This window comes from Neomonachus schauinslandi, chromosome 8 (assembly GCF_002201575.2).
Source record: "Neomonachus schauinslandi chromosome 8, ASM220157v2, whole genome shotgun sequence".
NCBI classification, from domain to species: domain Eukaryota; kingdom Metazoa; phylum Chordata; class Mammalia; order Carnivora; family Phocidae; genus Neomonachus; species Neomonachus schauinslandi.
The window spans coordinates 74091757-74108451 of record NC_058410.1 but is presented as its reverse complement, the minus strand read 5'-3'; the positions used below and the strand labels follow the sequence as shown (position 1 = coordinate 74108451).

The window sequence follows — 16695 nt, the reverse complement described above, 5'->3', positions numbered from 1 at the left end:
TGTGGTAAGTGCTGTAACTGTGTGTTATGACCACAGAGGGGTTGGGGTCAGAGAAGGCTTCTGGAGGAGGTAGTGTCTGTGAGAGAGAGAGGGAGGGAATTGGGCCAGGCCAAGGAGGAGGTATTTCATAGCAATCAAGGAATCAGTTCCCATTTAGCTAAAGCATTTAATAGGAAGGAGCAAAAATTAAAACTCAGAGCTAGTGAGGTAAACTATGACCAGATATAAAGGGCCTGGTAAACCACTCTAGGGAATTTAGAGACATTATTATAAGATAGTGTGGGGGCGCCCGGGTGGCTCAGTCGGTTAAGCGGCTGCCTTTGGCTCAGGTCATGGTCCCGGGGTCCTGGGATCCAGCCCTGCATCGGGGTCCCTGCTCAGCGGGGAGTCTGCTTCTCCCTCTCCCTCCTCCCCTGCTTGTGCTCTCTCTCTCTTTCTCACTCACTCTCTCTCTCTCTCAAATAAATAAATAAAAATCTTAAAAAAAAATAGTGTGGGGAGCCACTGAAGGAGGGAAGGCCCATGGTTAGATTTGAGTTTTCAGAAGATTATGCATTAACTACCCAGTGGATTATGGAATCCACATAAATAAGAGAGATGAATGATTTTGGTTTGGGATGGGAATGATCATATTCTCGTACTTTACTTCATTTATTGGGACCAAGAGACCTAGAGAGTTTCAGGGATGGTAAGAATGGGATGATGTAACTGGTAGGAAGGAATGTGAAATTGCAGTGATACCACAGACCTATTAACTTGGTTATTTTGGGGGTAAATGAATGCCTACAATAGACAAGATTCCAGAAAGTGAGGTATATAAATATCTTAGTCTATTCAGTCTGCTATAACAGAGTACCGTTTGGACAGTAGCTCAGTCCCTTTACCAGATCTTCTTTGCAGGGTAGGCAGACTTTTCTGCAAAGGCCCAGATAATGAGGATGTGGGGGAAAATGGCTGAAAGGATGAGGGAGCTCTTTGAGGCCTTTTTAATGAGGGCTTTAGTAGCATTCATGAAGGCTCTACCTTTATGATTTAATCACCTACCAAAGACCTTACTTCCTAATACCATCGCATTGGAGGTTAGGATTTCAACTTGAATTTTGGAGGGGCACAAACATTCAGTCTGTAGCAATATATTTCTTTGAACGTGCCTTCTTTTACATTAAACATTCCTCTGGTACTATATTACAAACTAGTTATACAAGTTTAGACAGTAGCTCAATCCCTTTACCAGATCTTCTTTGCAGGGGTAGGCAGACTTTCTGCAAAGGGCCAGATAATAAATATTTTTGGCTTTGAGGGCCACATGACAATTGAGTCTCTTCACCACCACCAGCACCACGACGTGTGAAAATGATTCTAAGCTCCAGGGTGATACAGAAACAGGCATGGGCCAGTTTGCCAAACCCTTCCCTAGAATGTTAGAGTTTTTTTTATTTTCCATTATTTGAGAACTTTTGTTTCTTAGTGAATTCTTAGAAAACAGATTGCTGCCTTGTGATTTCTAATGTTCTGTGTATATTGACAATCCAGAAAATCAACTTTAGCTGGCCATTTATATTTTCTTCTATTCAATCTCTTGTGATTTTTAAGGGAAAGAAATTTTGGTCCAAGTTGGTAAGTGACTCCAACATATTAGTGACAGAGCAGAGCCAGGACCAAAATTTGTTTTCTGCCTCCAGATTCAATACTGTTCTTGTTTTATTAGATACCATAATGGTGAACGTTTATGTGACAGAATTTCTAAGCCCTACCTCATAGTTCATGTATTTTATATTGTTCTATTTATAATTCTAATACAGCAGAGATGATTTTGACAACCACCTAAAGCTGTAAAAAAAAAAAAATCGTAGAATTGTTAGATTTGAGTTTTCTTCTCTTTTTGAAACAGTAAGAGTAGTGTGCAGCCTGCGGAGAAGCAGCAGGTGGGGCAGGGAGAAGCAGCTGACTCAAAGAAGCCACATTGAATTCTCTGTTCCTTTTTTAGGTCCCTCTAAAACAGGGCAGAAGTCTTATGGATTGGATTCGCCTCACCAAAAGTGGCAAGGATCTAACGGGATTAAGAGGCAGGTTAATTGAAGTAACTGAAGAAGAACTTAAAAAACACAACAAAAAAGACGATTGTTGGATATGCATAAGAGGTACGTGGTATTTATTACGTACTGCAAAAAGTTTTGGCTGGGCTTTCCAGTTGTAATGTCATATGACCTCATGGTCCTGTTATTTGGTGATATGATTCACAAGTAGATAACAAAAATATGCCTTATGCTGGACTACAAAGTATATAATTCTGAATTTCAACAGTATTTCTTTCTTAGGTAACTGTTTACATAGCATACCCACACTGTACTCCCTTAGAAAGAAAGCAAGTGTTTGCTGGGTGGTTATTCAGTAACACTCTAGCTTATATATAATCATGTCCCACCTTAGTGCCTTATAACAGAATCGCTTTGAATGGGAGAAATTGTTCTGCCAGAAAAAATGTCTCTGAGAATCGAAAGTAAATCAGAAAGCCTGTGTTTAAGCCAAATCTTAAGTTCTCACATGAAGCAATTTTTATTAATGTAAATTTCTTAGCAATATTAATGACCTGATTTTTGTAGCCCATAGCAAATTAGAAGCACCAAACTAGAAATGAGTGGGTTGGAGAGAGTGAGCAGAGATACAGGAGAGTGGCTGATAAAAGCAGACCTCATGGTAATCAACAACCTCGCATCTCAGAGGGGAACGAAAGCAGTAAAGGGCATGGGAATGTACAGTGGGCTTCCGGAGCAATGTCATTGAGCCATCCAGACATGGTTAAATATGCCCACTATCTTTAAAGTGTCGGCTTGTTAGTCATTGTTGTTACACAATTGTAATTTTATCATTGTATAGTTACGGTATATTGTCAGTTATCCTGATTACACTGTGACCTGTATGAGGGCAGAGACCATGTCGTGTCAGTCATACTGTTCTGTCCTTGGTGCCTGGCACATAGACATCATCAATATGTGTTTTTTATTGAATGAATTCGCTTAACATTTTTAAAAAGTTGTTACTTAAAGAGCTGTGTGGTTATCATAGTAGATTGGTGATGTGATAAATGGAAAGATATCAGTTTGCTAGGGATACCCAAACAAAATAGCACAAACTAGGTGGCTTAAACTACAGATAATTATTGTCCCACCATTCTGGAGGTTGAAGTCTGAGATCAAGGTGCCTTTTTCATAAGGCTGTGAAAAAGAAAAATGTCTGTGTCTCTCACCTAGCTTCTGCTGGTTTGCTACCAATCTTTGAAGTTGCTTGGCTTGTAGAAGCATCACCCCAGTCTCACTTCAGCTTCACATTGCATTCTCCCTGTGTACTTGTTTGGGTCCAAATTTCCTATTTTTACAAGGACCCCAGTCATATTAGATTAGGACCCTACCTACTCTAGAATGACCTCATCTAATTATATCTGCATTGACCCTATATCCAAATAGGTCATGTTCTGAAGTATTGGTGGGTAGGACTTCAACATATGAATTTGGGGGTTATGCAGTTCAACCCATAACAGACACAGTTAGAGTGTGAAATTTTTTTCAGTGGCAAAGGGGGTGGACTCTTCAGCAGGTGATGACATAGCTTGTTCTGAGACAGAACAGCTGCTCAACTCCCCAAAGTTTCTCAGGGAAATACAGCTGTGGATAGTACCCATAAGCTGGAATGAGGATTCTGCTAGATGCAAAAAACTCCTTTTGCCATTTTATTTTATTTATTTTTAAAAAATTTTAAAAAATTTATTTGAGAGAAAGAGCGAGAGCGCGCATGCGTGTGCACGGGGGGGGAGGGGCAGAGGGAGAGGGAAAGAGACAGACTCACCGCTGAGCGTGGAGCCTGACATGGGGTGCCATCTCATGACCCTGAGATCATGGCCTGAGCCAAAATCCAGAGTTGGCCACTTAACTGACTGAGCCACCCAGGCGCCCCTCCTTTTGCCATTCTATAGGGTTTTGAATACCCTCCTTGCTCTTTGTCCATGCTGCCCACCTGTTTTACCAGGTGTAAGTATAATGACCGCCACACTCTGCCTGAGTGTTTTCTGCTAGACTGGGTGAAGTGGAGGTCAGTGTGCAGGAGAATCTCTCAGCTGGTCCAGGCTGTAGGCGTGTGAGTTCTGTTTCTACAGCCACTTCTCCAGAAAACTCACTTATGTGAACCCTTTGTGTCTTAGTTATGTTAGATCAATGAGGCATTAATATAACACATTCACACTTCATTATTCATTTGGTGTATTGATGGAGATAAGGGACTAGTGTGCTATGTTTCAAAAGTAATATGTACACTGCTCCCAGTTATATATCTCCTATAAGGATTGAATGCATGGCACCTCTTTCTGGTAAGGTTGTCGATTTAAGGATAAATTTGTTTAAAGTCTCTGTTACTCTGTTAGTAATAAGGCTTTTTTCCCCTTTGCAAAAAGTTAAGTGTGTCTTTTTTTTTTCCCTTTTTGACAAGTTCAGTTTTTATTATCAAGAGCACTCAATTTAGGTGGTGCTCTTTGAGCTTCCCCTCTAGTAGGAGAGGATAAATGACTGACAGGTGGACACATCTGAGTGAAGTGCCATAAGAAGCTATAAAGAAAGTGACATCAGATTGGAGGGAGGGAGACATGTGGGTTAGAAAAATCAGGGACACTGTTGTGGTAGTGATAGCTTAGAAGCTGAGGACAGGTTTTCTTTTTTTTTTTTTTTAAAGATTTTATTTATTTATTTGAGAGAGAGAATGAGAGAGAGAAGAGAGAGCATGAGAGGGGGGAGGGTCAGAGGGAGAAGCAGGCTCCCCGCTGAGCAGGGAGCCCGACGTGGGACTTGATCCTGGGACTCCAGGATCATGACCTGAGCCAAAGGCAGTCGCTTAACCAACTGAGCCACCCAGGCGCCCGGGGACAGGTTTTCATCAGAAAATAAGGAGGAAGTACATCAAAGTGGAGGGAAAAGCCTAACCTACAGATGCAGAAAGGCTTGAGAAACATTCTGTAACTTAGGTTAACTGTTGGACAGTTATAAAGAAGACTAGAAAGGTATGCTAGGTCAGATCGTAAAGGACCTTGAAAGCCAGGCTGAGAAATGTGTCCTTAATTTAGATGGCAGTATGAGCTCTAAGAGGTATATGAATGTGGGGACATTGTGATCAGAGTATGCCTTGGAAACATTAGTCTGGTGGTGGGTGTAGTGAATTAAATGGGACAAAAAACATTTAGCTCGTTACAGAAGTTCAGGTGGTATTAGGGGAACCAGGATGTTGACAAAGACAGTAGAAAGTAGGATGAATGTGAGACAAACAAATTAAACAGATTACTGGTAATTTCTGAGATAGTTATAATTTAAAGTAAGCGTGTGACTAAATGTTATTGTCTTTTTCTTATTGTTCTAATTTAAAATATAAATGATATCTTCTTAAAAGGGGAATGTATGCCAAATTTAGCTTTGAATGTCAGAGATAATGCTTGGGCCCAATTTTTAATCAAAGCTGTACCATAGGGAAACATGGTATCATGGTATCATTTTTCACCCCTTGATAAAATATTAAATTCTTCATTTGTCTAACAATTGCCCCATATTTAGATCTGTTCCAATTTCAGCTGATCAGGTTAAGGTAGACACAATTAGTTTTAGTATTTTTTTTTAAGAAATCTTAGAAAATATACCTTTGGTATGGGTTTTTATGGCTAATATTATGGGAATTATTTTCTTTTTTTGAGTATATATCAGTATTTATGCACATGTTCAGGTGTGTTGAGTCCAGTTACATTCCTAAAAATGATGGTATGAAAAGAACACTTGGCTGGCAGCAGTTCACTTAATCACCATTTTCTGTGAAGTATGTAATTACTGTAATGGAGTAGGAGGTAATTAGAGCGTTGAAGGAACGGATAGGAGTGATAATGCTTTTTTAAAAATCTTGTTGAATTTACCATTAATGCAAACTTTTGTAGTTTTCTCCGTTATTGCTGTTTCTTGAGAACTAAAGGTGATTTACAAACATATGAAACTTTGAGCAAACATCTGAATCACTCATCTGTGAAAGCTCCGTAGAGCTTAGATCAGACTTTGTTTCCCCTGTGGTATGTTTTATTGTAGGATGTAGTCAGTGTGGGTAATGATATATTAAGTCATGAAATCATTTTTTGGCAGTATGGTATACAGCCTTTGATCTCAGTGAGAGTGAGGGTGAGTGTATACTCAGTAACACTCATTTGAATGAATGGTATTTAGAAAAAGTTGATTACCAGTAGACTGGCTGCTCTGTTAAAAAAAATTGATGGGATTTGGGGCACCTGGGTGGCTCAGTCAGTTACGAGTCTGAGTCTTGGTTTTGGTTCAGGTCATGATCGCAGGGTCCTGAGATTAAGACCCTGGGTTGGGCTCTCTGCTCAGCGGGAAGTCTGAGCATGTGCCCTCTCTCTCTCAAATAAATAAATAAATAAATAAAATTTTAAAAATTTATCACATTAAGTTGCTCATAAGGGATTTAATGGATTTCATTTATAACTTAGAAATAAACATGCTTTGATTTCTCCTAATGCTGATTATCTTACACTAGTAAATTGAAGAGGCCTGCTTGAGATCACTGTAAAAGTGACTTCAAATGGGTCCATACCTTTTGTGTTTCATTAGTATTTAGAATATCTTGGGGCACCTGGGTGGCTCAGTCGGTTGAGTGTCCAGCTCTTGATTTCAGCTCAGGTCATGATCTCGGGATCCTGGGATGGAGCCCTGCCTCTGCTCCATGCTGGGTGTGGAACCTGCTTGGGATTCTCTCCCTCCCTTCCCCTCTGCCCCTCCCCACCATGCACTCTCTCTCTCTCTCTTTTAAAAAAATAAAAGAGGAGAACCTGGGTGGCTTAGTCAGTTAAGCATCTGCCTTCAGCTCAGGTCATGATCCCAGGGTCCTGGGATCGAGCCCCACATCGAGCTCTCTGCTCAGCAAGGAGCCCGCTTCTCCCTCTCCCTCTCCCTCTGCCCCTCCCCCCACTCGTGTTCTCTCTCACTCGCTCTGCTCTCTGTTTCAAATAAATAAAAAAATCTTAAAAAAAAAAAGAAGAAAATCTTGGTAAATTGAGTCTGAGAAGTAGTATTTAGTCCTATTATATTTCTAGTCCAGCTTCCTAGATTTCTAGATATATTTACAGTAAACGTTTTTTAAATTTTACTTTGTAGGATGGTAGTGTAAATTTTTGTGCATACAGTCAATCCTCATTATTCGTGAATTGCAAATTTGCAAATTTGCCTACTCACTAAAATTGCTTTATAACCCCAGAAATCAATACTCAACAGTGCTTTCATAGTCCTTTGCAGACATGAGCAGCGCAGGGAAGAATGTGTTTGGCCCAAGCACACATTCCTACTTGAGGTTAAGAAGGCGATGCTCTGCCTTCCGATTTCTGCTCTCATACATGTAAAGATGTGTCTTTCTTGAGGTCTTTTTAGTGCCATGTTTTTCATATTTTGTGCTTTTTGTTGGTGTTTTGGTTTAAAGTGGCCCCCAAGCATAGTGCTGAAGGCTATGATGTGCCTCACAGAGAAAATATGTATGTTAGATAAGCTTTGTTCCGGCATGAGTTCTGTGCTGTTGCTGTGAATTAAATGCTCATGAAGCAGCAATACATATTGACTAAGGTGTCTTTAAACAGAAATACACCTTAAGCACCACGGTTATGTATTATTTGACAAAAATGTGACCAGAGGCTTACAGGAACCTAACGCTGCCTTTTCCCCAAGGAACAGTGGTTCAGTATTTGCTAATTCAGTGTTCACAGTGACTTTGGAGAACATAATTGCTGGGAGAAAAGAGAATCGACTAGGCTGTTTTTTATTTATACTCCAGAAATAAAGTAAGTTTTATACTTTTTGGGTTAGATTCAAGTCCACCAAGAACAGAGCTGATTTTTCCAACAGTAAGCTCTTTTCTTTAGGTCCCCTTAGCTCCTTGCTTCACTTTTATTTTGAGAAACTGCGATATTATTTGTCTCTAGCAGAGAAACTTTTTTCTTCTAAGAACAGCTTTTCAAATTTGGGACTAACTTTTTAATTTATAATGAAATGTATTGTCATAGCTGTACAGGGTGTATCTGAACAATAATGTACTATTATTACAGGTAGCTCAGCTCTTCTGTACACAGTCCACTTTGTGTATGGTCCTCATTACTTCTCGGCAGCAGATTTCTGAACACCTCTCTTCTGCTATTGCTTGCTTGCTTAGGAAATACAAATCAACATTTTTTTACAGCTACATTTCCCCTTACTCACTCATTTCTAATCTGATCTGTAGGTTTTCACATTGCCTGTTCTCCACTCTGAAATGCAGATAATCTCATCCTTGTCGATTTTATTCATTCTATCCTGCTGACATCCAAGACGATTTGCTTTTACTGTCATTATCTCCTAAATTGTCAGTCTTTTCCTTGCTTTTGTTTTTGTTTTTAAGTTTTCTTCTTTCTGTCCCTCCCTCTCATCCACTAAAAATTCGGTAGAGAAAGAGAACGGGTGGTTTTGGGGCCTCATCTGACCCACAGGGGTTTTGTTTGGTTGACACAGCATTTTACAAACTTCAGCCAATGTTTTGAAATTTTTTTCTTTGTGGGAATGTTTTTGATAATAAATTTAATTTTAAAAAAAGATATAGGCTATTCAAATTTTCTTTTGTTCTTATGCCAATTTTTGCAAGTTATGTTTTCTCAGTGAATTTGTTCATTTTAATCTCAGTTATTGACCATATTGATATAAAGTTGTTTACAACATTCCCTTATTACATCTTTAGTGTCTTTAGTTCTATAGTGATATACCCTGTTGCAGGTCCAGATACTGCTAATTTTTGGCTTCTTTTTTTTTCTTGATCAGTCTTACTAGAAGTTTATCAATTTTATTAACTTTTGTTTTTGATTTTTGTTGCTTGTCCATTTTCTGTTTCATTAATTTCTACTCCTATCATAGTTAGGAAGGTGGCTATTTTAAGACTCTTTTTCCTGCAGTATTGGCATCAATATATTTATGGCGATAATTTGTAGTTACTCTTGTTATATTCTTGAATTACCCCATTCTAAGCTTTTAAGCTTAAACTATTACAGTATACTTTCTCCTGTTTTATTATATTCAACTCTGGATTGAATCCTGGTTTAGCATTTGTGTGTTATTTATTTTGAGTGCCATACGTAAATTAATTCATTAAGAAATTACCATGGGGTGCCTATTACTTGTAGTTCTTTTTTATGTTAATTAACAATCATATAGGATATCCTTCTGGGACAGTTTTTATTTCTAGTAATTTAATGAAACATAGCTTTTGCTTTTTTTGTTACCCGTGTGTAGTTGTCATTCATAAAAAATAGAGAAGATAGTTTTGAACTTTTCCTCTATCTTGGTTCACCCATTTAATCAATATTTCTTATCATGTTCTCTCCCAGGTTCTGGGGATAACATGGAAATATAAAACAGAGATGGCTTTTGATTTTAGGGAATTTACAATGCAGTGGGCAGCACAAAGCATTAATCAGGTCTGACAAGTATTGTGAAGGAGAGGTACGCTGTGCTGAGTGAGGACTACAGAGATGGAGCTGAGATCTGAAAGCTAAATGAGAGTTAACTAGGCGAAGAGGAATGGGAATGGCACTCTAGGCTCTGGGAAGAAGCACGTGCAGAGGCTGGGTGGTGTGATTGTGTGAGAGAGAGATCACGTGCACATGTGGAGGTGTTCACCATCAGTAGAAGGTGCTTAAAGTTAGTGATTTCTGTTTTCTTTCTTCTCTCCTCTTGTATTAGAAAGACACTTTTTTTTTTTTTAAGATTTTATTTATTTATTTGAGAGAGAATGAGAGCATGAGCAGGGTTAGGGGCAGAGGGAGAAGCAGACTCCCCGCGGAGCAGGGAGCCTGATGCAGGACTTGATCCCAGGACCTGAGCCAAAGGCAGATGCTTAACCCTCTGAGCCACCCAGACACCCAAGACACACTCTTTTCAAAGATTACTCTTTCTAAGATATTTTCTTAACTAGGGCTCATCTCTGTGTGCTCTTACCAGTCCTCTCCAGCCTCCTCATGACCTTGGGCAGTTGCCCATCCAGCACTATTTAACACCCTTCAGTTCTTTGCTTTCTTTCTGCCAACAGTTTCTTCCTTTAATCTCCTCATGACTTTGGCCCTCTTGGACTGTGTTTCTTCCCCTGGGCTTTCTTCCTTAGCACTTGGTGTTGGACTTCTGTTAGAACAGCTATAACATTTTTTGGCCATTTTTAACATTTTTCCTATTTAAATTGAGTTTGGGGATACTAACCCTACCCCTAGCTTCCAGCACAGGGCGTGGCTCCTGGTTAGTGTTCAGTAAATGTACCTCGAATCATTTGTATATTTTGGTATGTGTAGGAGTTTTAAACCATGATATTGTTTTATTATTTCACAGAATAGTAACCAGTTGAGGAACTTGATATTTGATGTTTCCAGATTATTGGCCCCTGGAGTTCCTTAATCAGTTTGAAACTTTGTTATTTCTGGATAGTTTTCTTATATAGATTCATGGTCCATTATTGAGTTTTGAGCCCCACTTTAAAATGTATTAGTATTTCCATTAAACTCCTTTTTATAGTTTCTGTTTCTGTGATGATATTTCCTCTCTGTTAAATGTCATCCACATTTTCTGCCAAATTTTTTAAAGATATTAATTATAGGGGTGCCTGGGTGGCTCAGTCATTAAGCGTCTGCATTTGGCTCAGGTCGTGATTTCAGGGTCCTGGGGATCGAGCCCCGCGTCGGGCTCCCTGCTCCACAAGAAGCCTGCTTCTCCCTCTCCCACTCCCCCTGCTTGTGTTCCCTCTCTCGCTGTCTCTCTCTCTGTCAAATAAATAAATAAAAATCTATAAAAAAAGATATTATAGTTATTTTAGTATCCCTGTATAATAGTTCTAACATATACACCATCTTCAAGTCTGGTTGTTATTTTTTATTGTTTTTCTCTCTTGACAATGGGTTTTTTGTCTTTTTTTTTTTTCAGTGTGACTTGTAATGTTTGATTGAATGTCACATATTGCATAAGGTGCACAGTAAAACCTGAGGTATTTACACTTAGAAACGAGTACACTTTTTCTGGCAGACAATTAGATTGAGTCAGTCTGGGTAGTAGTTGAGCTGGTTTTGGGGTGTATTTTTTTTTTTTTTAAGATTTTATTTGAGAGAGAGAATGAGACAGAGAGAGAGAGTACATGAGATGGGGGAGTGGGAGAGGGAGAAGCAGACTCCCCGCTGAGCAGGGAGCCCGATGTGGGACTCGATCCCGGGACTCCAGGATCATGACCTGAGCCGAAGGCAGTCGCTTAACCAACTGAGCCACCCAGGCGCCCTGGTTTTGGGGTGTATTGTTGCTATTGTTACCATCAGTATACTGCAGACATCAAACTCCTCCCAGAGTGGGTTGCTGCTAACTTGTTTGTGTGGCTCCCGCAGCAGTAGAGGATTTTCTCCTTGTTCCTATTGCACTCTTAGCTGACAGCTTGACTTACATAGCTGTGTAGAGTCTCCTTCCATGCTCCCAGCTGCTCTTGCTGGTTACTTGGTGCAAGACTTGTGGTGGAGGCAGAAGGGGTTTTGCAATTTTCCTGTTTGAGCCTCAGTCTCAGGGGGCTCCTGTGAACTTGAGCCCCAGAGGCTGAACTTTTTCAGTGCTTGTGTCACTTCCCTAGTGGAAATTATCTTCTGCCTCATCCTCAGTGCAAAATCTAGAATGCCGGCAGGTTTTTTGTCTCTCCCCAACCTCCTCCCCTCCTGACAGTGGAGCTTTGCCTTGCCCTGCTTCTCTTCCAGCACTAGAAGAGCTCTATTTTGTATCAGCACAGAGTGTGGGCATGAGTGGGCTTTCTATCCCTCCCTCAGTGTTGATCTTGCATTTGCCTGATGTCAGACCGGAGTGAAGGAGGATGTGTGTTTCCTTCCCTTTCCAGCAGCAGCTAACTTCTGCCTGGTATCAATGCCGGAACTCAAGAATGAGAGGCTTTACTGTACCTTCCCAAGCAAACGGACAACTTTTGCTGCATGTGAGGGTTCAGTCTGAAGCACGGATGAATTTCTTGCTTCTGCCCCACCAGTAGCTGATAATCACCTTGTGTTTGGGCAGTCTGAAAGTGTGCGTAGACTTCTTGGTACTCCTGCTTTACCCTCATATCTTGGAGCAGGCATTACACACCAGTATCAGCAATATTACTTTCTCAGCTCTGCCCTGCTTGTACTTCTCATGAGCATCTCTTGAGGTGGGAAACCGTGAAAAAGCAATTTGTGAGTGGGTACAGAATCCTGTGTCGGAGGCCTTCAGGGTTCTAAATTGGCATGCGTGCACATTTGGCCCTTAAAGAGTGTTAAAACTTCAGTTCTTTTATAGCAATGTCTCTTCTTCCCGTGCTCTATCAAAGATGAAACAATTCATGAGTCTCACCTCCTGAGAGGGGCTTATCATTCTGGAGTTTAGATTATCGGTTGCCTTATGACCTCACTTTCCAGATGGGCTCAAAAACTTATGGTTTTTATGGATTGTCTGGCTTTTTCTTTTTTTTTGTTTTATTTTTAAAACATTTATTTGAGAGAGAGAAAGAGAGAGAGCACAACCAGGGAGAGGGACAGAGGGAGAGGGACAAGCAGACTCCCTGCTGACCGCAGAGCCCGATGTGGGGCTCGAGGTGGGGCCCATCCCAGGACCCTAAGATCATGACCTGAGCCAAAGTTAGACACTTAACCAGCTGAGTCACCCAGGCGCCCCTGGCTTTTTCTTTTTGTTAAGGGTAGGAACAAATATTTTTTATGGTTTTCTACTTCTGAAGTTCATTATTATATCTTGGAGCTAATCTTTGCAGCTGACTTATTTTGGAAAATAAGAAATAATCCAAAGCACAAGGACATACTTGCTCCCCCCTCCCCCAAGTAATTAATAGCAAGGCAGTCAAGTGCTGGTTGGTAGCTGTCACTGGTAGACCTAAGGCATAGGCAGACAGAGGGAAATGATCCCATGGAATAGGGATAACTAATCTTTTAGAGAGAGGGTTTCTTGCTTAATATTGATATAAATTGTAAATCCACTTTAACTATATAGTAAATGTGGCTGTTGCTAATGATGTTTTGTTATTGTTCTCCCTAGGAGAGGTTTGTGATTTTTTTTCAAAATATTTAGAGTGTAACTGATTCCTCAGGCTGTTGGTTAATTTTTAATGCTTTTACTGATCAATTTCCTTTTAAATCAACTTCCTAGTTAAATGTCAGGGCTGTTTTTCCTAATACTAATGTCACATAAGATGATCTTTGATAATTATGCCCTGTTGATGTTCTGAAGTGCACAGAGGCCTTTATCACATCCTATTTAAATTTTCCCATGCAAACTGAGGCATTCAGTTCAGATTGTCTTGGCTCTTTTGTAAATTGGACTCACCATCATTGAGGTAGTTTGGTGGAGTTAGAAGCTCCAAGTTGTATTCACGACAGTTGTTACCTCGCTCTTTTCTAGTTTCTCTGAGGCAGTGCTGGTCTCATTTTTCATCTTTTTCTTTTTAAAATTGTGCACCAGAGGTTGGCAATTTAAGTTGCTTAGATACTAATCTTAATTTTAGAGGCTTTCTTCAAATGTCTGTCCTTTTATTTTGAGAGTGATGGACCAGAGAGCTAAATGGAAGCTCCGTGTGTGGGCAGAACTCTTTTATGCATTGGTTTGGCTGCGCTGGCAGGTGTCCCCAGCCGACTGTATGCAAGTCTTTTGGGCTGGAATCCTCCCCATCATCTGCAAATAAGTGTTCTGAGGGTTATTTAGGAAATGGGAGCTGCTGGGATGGTGGTGGTAGGAGGTGGATCTTAATGTTTTGACATGTAAGCTTTTGCTTCTGGATTTTAGTTCAAGCCTCTCCCCACTCCCAAGTGTGTTTCCTTTGGTATAATGTTTCTCTGGTTCATCCTCTCTAGAGAATAAGCCTGCACTTCTTGCAGGGTTGGGAAGGGGCTGGTTGCTTGGTAGTGTAGGATGGGGGAGGGGATTTAAGGCTCATATTGCTGCTTCAATTGAATTCAAGATCTTCCTGCCCCCTAACTTCAGAACTACCTGGAATCTCTGATTCTTACACTTTTGGCCGGGTAGGGGTGGAGGGGATGGGTTCTCTTGCACACACTGGGTTTTTATAGGTTCCCCTCCAGCTTTCACAGGGTCTGTTTCACCTTTCTTCATTCTGCTAAGAATGTTCACTCATCCATTTGGCTTTCAGGCTTCCAGAACTTTATTGCTGTCGTCTCTTCTGATTTCTGTGTCTTTTTGGTTTTATGTGTTATTTATCTTTTACAGTCATTTTAGAAACTTTTCAGGAGTATAAGAGACGAATGCTTTTAATCCTGAAATCCTAAGGTACTCTACTGTCCAGCACTTAGTTGGGTATAGGATTAACTCAAGTAAACTGGTTAAAGTTAGGTATATATACTAGATATCCCTAGAACAATTACTTTAAAAATAATGCGAGGAGGTATAGCTAAAAAGTCAATAGATAAAATGAAATTCTAAAAATATTTTGTTAACCCAAAAGAAGGCAGGGAGAGAGGAATAGAGAGACACAGATAGAAAACTTGGAAGAAGAAAAAGAAAATTTGAGGGTAAGGATGAAGACTAGATAAAATGGTAGCTCTAAATTCAGTCACATCAATAATTAAGTGTAAATGGACCAGTCATTTGAATTGAAAGATACAGATTGTGTGATTGTGCATCAGGACCTAACTACATGATGGTCATAAGGAAGAGAAACACTGTATTTATTTGGTTTTGTTTGTTTATTTTGCAGTGTTTTATATAATTATTTGTCTTTGGTTTTACATTTCCAGTCAAAACATTGGTTTCCAAAGTTACTTAGGTCAATTCCTTTTCTTTGTTTCTTTTTTCTAAAATTGAAGTATAATTACATACAGTGGTATATTAGTTTCAGATGTATAATATAGTGATTCAGCAATTCTATACATTACTCATTGCTCAACACTGTATGTGTACTCTTAATCCCCTTTATCTAATTCACCCATCCCCCAATCCACTTCCTCTCTGGCAACCACCAATTTATTCTCTGTATTTAAGAGTCAGGGTTGTTTTGTGGTGTTTTTTTTTTGCCTCTTTTTTTTGTTTGTTCATTTGTTTTGTTTCTTAAATTCCACATATGAGTGAAATCATATGGTATTTGTCTGATTTATTTCACTTAGCATAATACCCTCTAGGTTCATCCATGTTTTTGCAAATGGCAAGATCTCATTCTTTTTTTTTGTGGCTGACTAATATGCCAATATGTATATATACCACATCTTTATCCATTCATTAGTCGATTGACACTTGGGTTGCTTCCATATCTTGGCTATTGTAAATAATGCTGTAATAAAGGTAGGGGTGCACATATCTTTTCAAATTAGTGTTTTTGTTTTCTTTGGATAGATACCCAGTAGTGGAATTACTGGATTATATGGTATTTCTACTTTTAATTTTTTTTGAGGAACCTTCCTACTGTTTTCCAGAGTGGCTACACCAATTTGTATTCCCACCAACAGTGCATGAGGGTTCCTTTTTTTCCACATCCTTGCCAACACTTGTTATTTCTTGTGTTTTTGATTTTAGCCATTCTGACAGGTGTGAGATGATTTCTTATTGTAGTTTTGATTTGATATTTGCATTTTTCTGATGACGAGTGATGTTGAGCATGTTTTCATGTGTCTGTTGGCCATTTGTATGTCTTTGTAGAAATGTCTATTTAGGTGCTCTGTAGAAGGGATACACTTTAAATATAAATACACAGATAGGATGAAAGTATATGTGTAAGAAAATGTATACTATCTAGACAGTAAGTATAACAAGGTTGGCCTGTATTAATATTAGATAAAGTATATTACCAAAGACAAAGAATCTTACTAGAGATAAAGACATTTCGTAATGTTAAAAGAGTCAGTTCATTATGAAGACTGTTTATGCTTTATAACAAAGCTTCAAAATACATGAAGCAAACATTGATAGTATTGAAAGGTAGAATTAAAATCCACAGTTATTGTTGCATGTTTTAACACCCTGTCTCAGCAGTTGATAGAAGTAGATAAATATCAGTAGACTTAAAATTAATGTGCTATTTCTTTACTGAACACAAGATGGCAAAGTGGTCACAGTCCTTGCAAAAATGGACCTGTACATTTGAATACAGTGAAATATGCTATGATTTTATTGTGTGTACACACCTTTTTTCCTTCATTGATTTTAGAGCCAACAAAATGAACAGTAGTGAATAGTGAAATAAATACGAATACTACAATGTAGTTGCATAATACTTGACGTGTACATGATAGGCATTAAATAAATTTTTGTTGAGTGAATATAATGTGGGGCTTTAGAGTTAAATTTCTGTTTGAATTTTAAACAAAAATTAATTTTGAATCTGATTATAAAAATTGTATAAAACTACAAAAATTTGAGTACAGAAAATACTTACAGCAATAGTTGTCAAACTTTTTTGGCTTTAAGATCTCTTTACTCTTGTAAAAATTATTGTTGACCCCCAAGGAGCTTTTGTTTATGATGGTTTTATCTATTGATGTTTTTGCCTTTCAGAAATAAAAATTATGAAATTTGAAGAGGCAGCTCTTTCTGCCCACAGGTCCTGTCACTGTGCTTTAATAAAACCAAGATTTTATTTATTTATTTATTTGAG

The 16695-nt window shown here is 39.1% G+C and overlaps 1 protein-coding gene across 2 annotated transcripts in view; it reads left to right on the top strand.

The window, feature by feature from the left end:
- Nucleotides 1-16695, top strand: part of LOC110583104 (cytochrome b5 reductase 4) — an 84665-nt gene that overhangs the window by 2481 nt on the left and 65489 nt on the right. For both annotated transcript variants that reach the window (XM_044917325.1, XM_044917326.1), the window contains exon 2: nt 1988-2141. In XM_044917325.1, the coding sequence (XP_044773260.1) occupies nt 1988-2141 (154 nt within the window). The remainder of the gene's footprint in view (nt 1-1987; nt 2142-16695) is intronic.